Genomic DNA, 10,000 nt, shown 5'->3' on the forward strand with positions numbered 1-10,000 from the left:
AATGAACAGTGAAAGTAACACAAACTTGTAAAATACATTTTAATGGGCATAATTAAGTGTGAAAATAACCGAAGGATATACAGTCAAACCAAACATTATTCAGAGACCAGATATAATTTTTGATATGTTTTTACTGCAGGACACTATAGTTCATTTATGTAAGTGAGGATAGCAGAATAAAGTAAACTGTGACAAATCATACCCAAAAATTCTTCATACAGTGGACTACCTGTAAAATGTATACAAATTTGGGTCCCAAAAATATTCAGAGTCTGGGAATAAAGTGAAGTTGAGGTGTGCATGAAGCTGGGTGACAGCATGCGCAGGAGACTACAGGCGGTCACTGAGGCTAAGGGTCACCTGACTAAGTATTGATAGTTGTGTAAATACTGTCATACTAACAGCTGTCTAATTTTTTGGTTTATTGTAAGCTATTTTAGCTAGTTTAACTCTGAGTTCTTGTTATATTTTATTACCATTTTCTAAACTATAGTGAATAAACTGAGATAATGTGAGAAATGTTGAAGGTGTCTGAATACATTTAGGTTTGGCTGTATCTATTTGATAAATGAAGTTAACCAGCTAACATTATACATACTCTTTTGGTTTCTGTACCCAATATTTAAAAAATTTACAAACGCAATAAAAATATCGGTATCGGTACTCGGTATCGGCAAGTACCAAAATAAAAGTATCGGTATCGGGCGAGTACTGGAAAAAGTGGTATCGGTGCATCCCTAGTTTTAACATGAATTAATATTTAAGTCGGTGATTCCTCTGCGTACCACTAGAGGGAGCCCACGTAACACGCTTTGAGAATCAGTGAGTTAAGCCATTGCGTCGCAAAATGATTAATTGTTTCCAAGTGCTCCAATCGGAGCGCGTATAACGAGTCATTTGATTCATATCGGAACTTAGAATCGAGCAGGTTCATGAATCATTTCGTGAATTGACAAATTCGTTATTCACACTCCGAAGTCCCGATCTGAAATGATGGATCACGAATCATTTGATTAAATTGGAACTTCGGAGCGGATTTGTGAATCTTTTGATTCAGATCGGAACTTCGGAGCGGATTTGTGAATCTTTTGATTCAGATCGGAACTTCGGAGCGGATTTGTGAATCTTTTGATTCAGATCGGAACTTCGGAGCGGATTTGTGAATCTTTTGATTCAGATCGGAACTTCGGAGCGGATTTGTGAATCTTTTGATTCAGATCGGAACTTCGGAGCGGATTTGTGAATCTTTTGATTCAGATCGGAACTTCGGAGCGGATTTGTGAATCTTTTGATTCAGATCGGAACTTCGGAGCGGATTTGTGAATCTTTTGATTCAGATCGGAACTTCGGAGCGGATTTGTGAATCTTTTGATTCAGATCGGAACTTCGGAGCGGATTTGTGAATCTTTTGATTCAGATCGGAACTTCGGAGCGGATTTGTGAATCTTTTGATTCAGATCGGAACTTCGGAGCAGATTTGTGAATCTTTTGATTCAGATCGCAACTTCGGAGCAGATTTGTGGATCTTTTGATTCAGATCGGAACTTCGGAGCGGATTTGTGAATCTTTTGATTCAGATCGGAACTTCGGAGCGGATTTGTGAATCTTTTGATTCAGATCGGAACTTCGGAGCGGATTTGCGAATCTTTTGATTCAGATCGGAACTTCAAAGCGGATTTGTGAATCTTTTGATTCAGATCGGAACTTCGGAGCAGATTTGTGAATCTTTTGATTCAGATCGCAACTTCGGAGCAGATTTGTGAATCTTTTGATTCAGATCGCAACTTCGGAGCAGATTTGTGAATCTTTTGATTCAGATCGCAACTTCGGAGAGCATATCACAAGTCATTTGATTCATATCTGAACTTCGAATCGATCGGGTTCGCGAATCATTTCACGAATCGACAGATTCGGGATTCACGCTCCGAAGTCCCGATCAGAAATGATGGATCGTAAATAATTTTTTTTGTCATCAGATTATTGTTTATGTATCTCAAATTTAGCTAGCAGGAAACACAAGGCATATTTAGCTGTATTCTCTTTTGAGTAGTCAAACAATCCAAAGAAAACATCTTTAATCAGAATAAGAAAGAGATTTGTTCGCAAATACACAAGGAGTCTGTGTTTTTTAGGAGCTCTTGGTACAAACAAACATACATTGTGATGCAGGTGTTTGAGCATCACGGAGAATCACCTGAGATTAGCTGGAGTCCGTGTGATCCTGTGCTGAAGAAATGCTCAGTGAGTAATGATACTGATGAGTGATGTTTCTCTCTGTCTCTCAGATGAACGGGATGGACGGAGACGTGGAGTATGAGGAGATCACACTGGAGAGGGTTAGAGACGTCTCTTCCTTTCAGCTCTTCTCAAATGCATCATATGAGAGTGGTAGTGCATGAGCATCAGCTTGCGTGTGTGTGTGTGTGTCTGTGCATGTGTGTGTGTCTGTGCATGTGTGTGTGTGTGTGTGCGTGTGCATGTGTGTGTGTGTGTGTGTGTGAGTGTGTGCGTGTGTGTGTGTGTGCGTGTGTGTGTGTGTGGGTGGTCTGTGTGTCTCTGTCTGTGTCTGTGTCTGTGTGTCTGTGTGCGTGCGCGTGCGCGTGTGTGTAGGGTAACTCCGGCCTGGGCTTCAGTATCGCCGGTGGGACTGATAACCCTCACATAGGAGAGGATCCCAGTATCTTCATCACTAAGATCATCCCAGGAGGAGCCGCGGCGCAGGACGGACGGCTCAGGTACAGAACACACCTGTGCCGTTTTTGATCAGGATCTATATTTGATTTCTGGCCTGAAGGTCACAAAGAAACGTACAGGTCACATTTCACCGCAAGCAAATCATGAATTAAATAGTTAACAGATTAATAAATATTATTCATTTATTTATAAATAAATAAATGAAGAGAAAAGAAAATCAAGTCTATTTCTTTGCAATACCTTTAATTGTTACATAAATAATGTTACAAAAATAGGCATTTTCTTTAAGCTGAATATTCTTACATTTTTCACTTTATTTTTATTGATTTATTAATTAGACTATCTATTATATTTAATTAAAACCAGCACACATAATATTCACTATAACAGATACTAAGTGTATTTTATACTGAATATACTACTTCATGATATCAGCTAATGGAAATTAAATTAGATTTTTTTTTATTAAGTTGTAAATAAAACACAAAATATTGGAGTATGTTTTACAAAAATATTTTTTCAGTCTAAAATTTTCGCACTTAATTCAATGTGTTACTTGATGATTTTTTCTTTATTATAATTTTAGTGTAATTATAAATAAAGTGTAATGATATTAATAAACACAGTATTCTTCCACCAAACAATGTAGCTCCTCAGAAACAGTTGTGGTTGCTACAAAGTGGTTGCCGAGCAACACACAAAGTAAACAAAGGTGTGTGTTACTTTGTAGCGTCATTCACAACAGCTTCGAACGCGGCTCAGCCAATCAGAATCAAGCACCGGAACTCTCCGCTCTATTAAGTAACTTTATTCATCCCCTTGGGGAAATTTTGTTTCAGTGACTTGTTTCAATATGCAGTTCTCACAAGACAATACAACATAAATGTTTACAGTAGGACGATACAATTTCACAGCAATTGATCAAGAAATACTAATACTGAATGAAACCTGCTCACTTAGGGAGCCTTGACCATTTGTTTTTCAGTGTAATGAAACAGTGTGGTGTTTGTAGAAGTGTCTAGTTTTGGGCCGGACGTGTTCTCAGGATCAGTGAGTGTAAGCCGTCAACTCTCCGCTCTATTAAGTAACTTTATTCATCCCCTTGGGGAAATTTTGTTTCAGTGACTTGTTTCAATATGCAGTTCTCACAAGACAATACAACATAAATGTTTACAGTAGGACGATACAATTTCACAGCAATTGATCAAGAAATACTAATACTGAATGAAACCTGCTCACTTAGGGAGCCTTGACCATTTGTTTTTCAGTGTAATGAAACAGTGTGGTGTTTGTAGAAGTGTCTAGTTTTGGGCCGGACGTGTTCTCAGGATCAGTGAGTGTAAGCCGTCTGTGTTTCAGGGTGAACGACAGCATTCTGTTCGTGAATGACGTGGATGTGCGGGAGGTCACTCACAGTTTAGCGGTGGAGGCGCTGAAGGAGGCGGGGCCGATCGTGCGGCTCTATGTGCTGCGACACAGACCGCCTGCGGAGAACATCACAGAGCTGAAGCTCATCAAGGGCCCTAAAGGTGCGTGAGCGAGCGAGCGAGCGAGGGAGGGGGCGGGGCTGACCTGACCTTCAGCTTGGTCAGGTCAGGTCTGATTGGCTGAGCCTCTGCCGCAGGTCTGGGCTTCAGCATCGCGGGCGGCGTGGGGAACCAACACGTCCCCGCAGACAACAGCATCTACGTCACCAAGATCATCGAAGGAGGAGCCGCGCATAGAGACGGACGACTGCAGATCGGAGACAAAATCCTCGCTGTGAGTTTGAACATCTGAGATCAGGATGAGTGTGTTTCTTCATCAGGTTTGTAGAAATGTAGCACTGCATCAGTGTCTCAGCAATGGATGCTCTGCAGTGAATGGGTGCCGTCAGAATGAGAGTCCAAACAGCTGATAAAAACATCACAATAATCCACAGCACTCCAGTCCATCAGTGAACATCTGGAGAAGACAAAAGATGAAACTAATCCAGCATTAAGACGTTTTTAACTCAAATACATAGAGTCTATAATCCATAATAACTCTTCCTCCAGTGAGTCAGTGTTCTGGTGTGAATCAGGAGAGAAATCTGCACAGATCAAGCAGCGGTTAAACAGCTCTAAACAAACATGTGGCTGGATTTTGATGCGAGAGACAACAGCAGATGCACTTCTTCACTGGAGGAAGAGTTATTATGGATTATAGACTCCAGAAGTGACAAAACTTTAAAAGTTAAAAACGTCTTAATCATGGATTTGTAGCTTTTATATCTCTGACGTGCACTAATTCCTGTGTAAATCACGACATGAGGTGTATCTTATGATAATCGTGGATGTTCAGTGATGCTGGTTTTATCATGACACTGATCTACTGTGTGTGTGTGTGTGTGTCTCTGTGTGTGTGTGTGTGTGTGTGTGTAGAGTGAGTGTGAGAGTGTGTGAGTGTGTGTGTGTGTGTGTGTGTTTAGGTGAATAATATGTATCTAGAGGACGTGATGCATGAAGACGCTGTAGCGGCGCTGAAAAACACAGGAGACGTGGTTTATCTGAGAGTAGCCAAAACTCTTCATCATCATCAAGACGCCTACAATCCTCCTGACATCACCAGCTGTGAGCGCGCACACACACACACACACTCCCACACGCCCAATCACACTCCTACACACACACTCACAGCTGATCTCTGATGTCTGTGTGTTTCTGCAGCGTATTCTCCTCATATGGACATGTCTGATTACCCACAAGCCCTCAGTCCCTCGTCTCCGCGCCGTTACTCTCCTATCCCTAAAGCTCTGCTGCTGGGGGACGAGGACATTCCCAGGTCAACACACTCATACACTCCTTCTGCTGCTCTTACAGAGTCTGTTTCTGTAATGATTCAGACCAGCACAAACATTACAAAACGTATCACATGGTGTTCGCAGGGAGCCGCGGCGTGTGGTCATTCTCAGGGGTTCCACGGGTTTGGGCTTTAATATTGTGGGCGGTGAGGATGGTGAGGGGATCTTCATCTCCTTCATTCTGGCAGGAGGAGCGGCTGATCTGAGCGAAGAGCTGAGGAAAGGAGATCAGATCCTGAGTGTACGTCACACATACACACACACACACACACACAGGTTTGTTTTTGTGAAAAGTGGGGACTCTCCATAGGTGTAATGGTTTATATACTGTACAGACCGTATATTCTATTGTCCTACACCAACCCTACCCCTAAACCTACCCCTCACAGGAGACTTTCTGCTATTTCAGATTTTCAATACACTCCATTCTGTGTGATTTATAAGCGTTTTGAAAAGTGGGGACATGGGGTAATGTCCTGAAAAGTCAGCTTCTCCTTGTAATACCTGTCATACCTTTGTCATTATACACATTTATGTCCTCATTTGTCACAAAAACATGCACACACACACACACACTCTCTCACACACACACACTCACTGACACACACACACACACACACACCCTGTCACTGCAGCGTTGCTGTAATGTTGTTGTGATGCTGCAGGTGAACGGTGTGGATCTGCGTCACGCGACTCACGAGCAGGCGGCGGCGGCGCTGAAGAGCGCAGGACAAACCGTCACCATCATCGCACAGTACAGACCCGAGGGTGAGACGCGGAGAAATCCAGCCTCATTAACCCTGTCCTGACACACCGGATCAGCGCATCATGTGTGTGTGTGTGTGTGTGTGTGTGTGTATGTTTAGAGTACAGCAGGTTTGAGGCGAAGATTCACGACCTGCGGGAGCAGCTGATGAACAGCAGTTTAGTTTCTGCAGCGGCGTCATTACGCAGCGGGAAGAGAAGCTTCTTCATCAGGTACTGAAGTCCAGAACAAACACACACACACACACTCTCTCACACACACACACACACACACAGAAACACTCACACACAGAGTCCAGAAAAAACACACACACACACACACTCAAACACACACACTCACTCTCTCATACACACACACACACAGAAACACTCACACACAGAGTCCAGAACAAACCACACACCTGCCAACGACCGATGACTTCACAACATTTACTGCTCATGAATACTGCCTTCATTGAAAAACAGCCGGTTACTACTGCTTACGGCTCAACCATTTGGAGAAACAAATCAAATGTAGATTTTTTTTTCTACACTAATAATAATAACTACATATCTGTCTCTAAGATTACAACTAATATTTTGGAGGGTTACAGCTGTCAGAAATGAGTAGGAAGTGTAGAGGCTCCTGCTTTGAGTGACTTCAGCACATCTGCAGGACTTCACTAGTTTCTCACACTGCGCTGCTGTGATCTCGGTCCACTCTTCTTCCACAGCTTTTATTTTGGTGGAAGACTGCAGGGAGAATTCATGAAAAATTTCATTTTGTACTGATTTTTACTCACATTTAGTGCTTAGAGAGTGTTCATTTTGGGTCCTGAACGCACACATACACATGATGCTACTGGCACTGACTGTGTGTGTGTGTGTGTGTGTGTGTGCGCGCACGTGTGTGTGTGTGTGCGCGCACGTGTGTGTGTGTGTGCGCGCACGTGTGTGTGTGTGTGCGCGCACGTGTGTGTGTGTGTGCGCGCACGTGTGTGTGTGTGTGTCTGCAGGGCTCTGTTTGACTACGATAAGACGGCGGATGGTGGGTTCCTGTCGCAGGCGCTGAGCTTTAACTTTGGAGACGTTCTGCAGGTGTTTGACTGCAGTGATGAGGAGTGGTGGCAGGCCGGGAAACTGACTCCACACGGAGAACTGGAGGAGACCGGATACATTCCCAGCAAGAGGAGGTGTGTGTGTGTGGTGTGTGTGTGTGTGTGAATCACAGTGTTTCACTCTCGACTGATGACTGACTGACAGTGACTCTAAATATGAAACTGATCAGCAGCTGATCGTGTGTGTGTGTGTGTGTGTGTGTGTGTGTGTGTAGGGTGGAGAGGAAGGAATGGTCTCGTCTGAAGACGCGAGGCAGAGAAGCCGTCGGCCCGTCGGCAGTGTGTTTGAGTCTGGTGTGTTGCTCACGGCGGGTCATGTGACGCTGACGCTTTGTGTGTGTGTGTGTGTTTCAGGACGCAGCGAATACGTCGTCAGCTATGAGACGGTGCTTCAGGCTGAAGGTGAGTCTCGCATCTCTGGGTGACACTGCTGTCACAGTGTGTTCTGCTGACTGACTGTGATGTCATTTCCTGTCCCACAGTGCACTACGCGCGTCCCGTCATCATCCTCGGGCCGAGCAAGGACCGCGTCAATGACGATCTGCTCTCCGAGTTCCCCGACAAGTTCGGCTCCTGCGTCCCGCGTAAGAACCTGGGTTATTTTCGTATCGTTGAGATACAGTTAGCAGCCATTCACACAGAATGTGTTTTTCCATTCCAGTGCGCTACTTTTCCATTGTTTTTCTATGTAAACTCGCGCTTGACGGGCGTGCGTGACCGTTACGCTCGCGTCTTTTGCAGCGCCTCGAGTTTTTAAGACGCCTCGTCAAGTTAAAAGAATTTCAACTTTTACACGCAGCGCCGCTCATCAATGTCAGTTTCAGAACAGTGGACCAATCAGAAGAATATGAAGATATGAAGTCTTGTTTTCTGAGAAATTGAACAAAATGAAGTGAGTTTATGATTAAAACAAGAACAAACATCTGTCAGTGGGGAATGAAACCTTGTTTCCCTTTGAATTAAGTTGATTCTTTTCTGACAGATATTTTTTATATTTTTATTAAATTGGGTTGAATTTCTCAGAAAGCAAGACTTATTATCTTCTCTGGTAAATGTGTCATGATCTTTAGACATTTGAACTGGAAAGCAAGACAGAAACACTTTTACAGTCTGATCAGAAGATGCAGTTGAAGTTATTTCAGTACTTTCTTTAAGGTTTAGGTAAGTAATAACCCTGGTCTGAATGACCCGCGACACTCACAACGAGCAGCACTTCTCCTTATAATCCACATATGACGATGATAAACTCTATGAATGGCAGTCGAGTGTTTTTTTCGGACTGTATTCTGCACACAAGACTTGCTGAAGAGGCTTCCTGTGTTTGACAGACACGACGCGGCCCAAGCGCGAGTACGAGGTGGACAGCCGCGACTATCACTTCGTGCCGTCACGTGAACAGATGGAGAAAGACATTCAGAGTCACCGGTTCATCGAGGCCGGACAGTACAACAACCACCTGTACGGCACCAGCGTCCAGAGCGTCAGACAGGTGGCAGAACAGCAGGGGAAGCACTGCATCCTGGATGTTTCAGCGAATGCAGTGAGGAGGTTACAGGCCGCCCAAATTCACCCCATCGCCATCTTTATACGACCCTCATCCCTGCAGAACATACTGTGAGTCTGAGAGTGTGTGTGTGTGTGTGTGTGTCTGAGAGTGTGTATAGTGTGTGTGTGTGTGTGTGTGTGTCTGAGAGTGTGTATAGTGTGTGTGTGTGTGTGTGTGTGTCTGAGAGTGTGTATAGTGTGTGTGTGTGTGTGTGTGTGTCTGAGATCACGGTCAGTTGACACAGTGTAACGATTGCAGTGGCTGTGTCTGATTTCAGAGACATTAACAAGCGTCTGACGGAGGAACAGGCCCGAAGAGCTTTAGACAGAGCCGTCAAACTGGAGCAGGACTTCATCGAGTGTTTCTCAGGTCAAACATCATCACTCTCTGATTGGCTAACCTCCCAGTGCACTCAAACGGTGTTGACATGAGCGGCAAACCAGTCCCATTTATAGTTTTTATTAAGATTTTGAAGTAATAACATTTTAATTTTAATTTTAGTAACTTTGTTGTGGGTTTTGTCATTCTTACTAGTTTCTTCTTTTAAGAAAGCTATGAAGTTTTTAATTCATATTTTAAATTATTTTCACATGTTCCTTTTCCACTGTAACTCAAGAGCTACAGTTCTCAGGTGAGATAGGTAGCTGCTAATTGTTAGCTATAGCGTGTAACTAGGCTTTATAATTAATATAAAGCCCGGTTTCCCGGAGCTGAAAAAGAACCTGTAGGCCTAGCAAACAGTCACGTCTCATAGCAAGATTGTGCAGTTATGAGAGAGATAGCGAGAAAGAGAGCGGTTTTATTTAAATGTAGCTTACTACATATAGTTAACACAGTTTATTATTATACACTGCCCTTCTCTCAATTCAATTCGGAATTCGGGAGGTCGTAAAATCGTGTTGTATATCACTGCGTCCGTACGATCCTAAACACTTAATCTTTAGTATTTGGCCATTTCTTCAGGACAGAGATGCTATAGCCACTGTAACTAAATGCATATGTGGACATCAAAACGTGTGAAATCAGAGTGAGGGTTCGAGCTTTTATTTTGAAACCGCAAGATAATGATGTATTCTC

At 43.4% G+C, this 10,000-nt stretch overlaps 1 protein-coding gene across 2 annotated transcripts in view; it reads left to right on the forward strand.

The window, feature by feature from the left end:
- The window catches only part of LOC107575728 (disks large homolog 4), an 18,937-nt gene that overhangs the window by 7,799 nt on the left and 1,138 nt on the right, over positions 1–10,000 (forward strand). For both annotated transcript variants that reach the window (XM_016262071.1, XM_016262072.1), the window contains exons 2-16: positions 2,286–2,336; positions 2,611–2,735; positions 4,054–4,223; positions 4,319–4,455; positions 5,144–5,285; positions 5,382–5,496; positions 5,600–5,756; positions 6,181–6,283; positions 6,382–6,493; positions 7,276–7,452; positions 7,593–7,647; positions 7,731–7,779; positions 7,860–7,961; positions 8,706–8,991; positions 9,201–9,292. In XM_016262071.1, coding sequence (XP_016117557.1) covers positions 2,286–2,336; positions 2,611–2,735; positions 4,054–4,223; positions 4,319–4,455; positions 5,144–5,285; positions 5,382–5,496; positions 5,600–5,756; positions 6,181–6,283; positions 6,382–6,493; positions 7,276–7,452; positions 7,593–7,647; positions 7,731–7,779; positions 7,860–7,961; positions 8,706–8,991; positions 9,201–9,292 — 1,873 coding nt within the window. The remainder of the gene's footprint in view (positions 1–2,285; positions 2,337–2,610; positions 2,736–4,053; positions 4,224–4,318; positions 4,456–5,143; positions 5,286–5,381; positions 5,497–5,599; positions 5,757–6,180; positions 6,284–6,381; positions 6,494–7,275; positions 7,453–7,592; positions 7,648–7,730; positions 7,780–7,859; positions 7,962–8,705; positions 8,992–9,200; positions 9,293–10,000) is intronic.

The sequence above is a fragment of the Sinocyclocheilus grahami genome, unplaced genomic scaffold, assembly GCF_001515645.1.
Source record: "Sinocyclocheilus grahami isolate Dianchi unplaced genomic scaffold, SAMN03320097.WGS_v1.1 scaffold2843.1, whole genome shotgun sequence".
Lineage (NCBI taxonomy): Eukaryota > Metazoa > Chordata > Actinopteri > Cypriniformes > Cyprinidae > Sinocyclocheilus > Sinocyclocheilus grahami.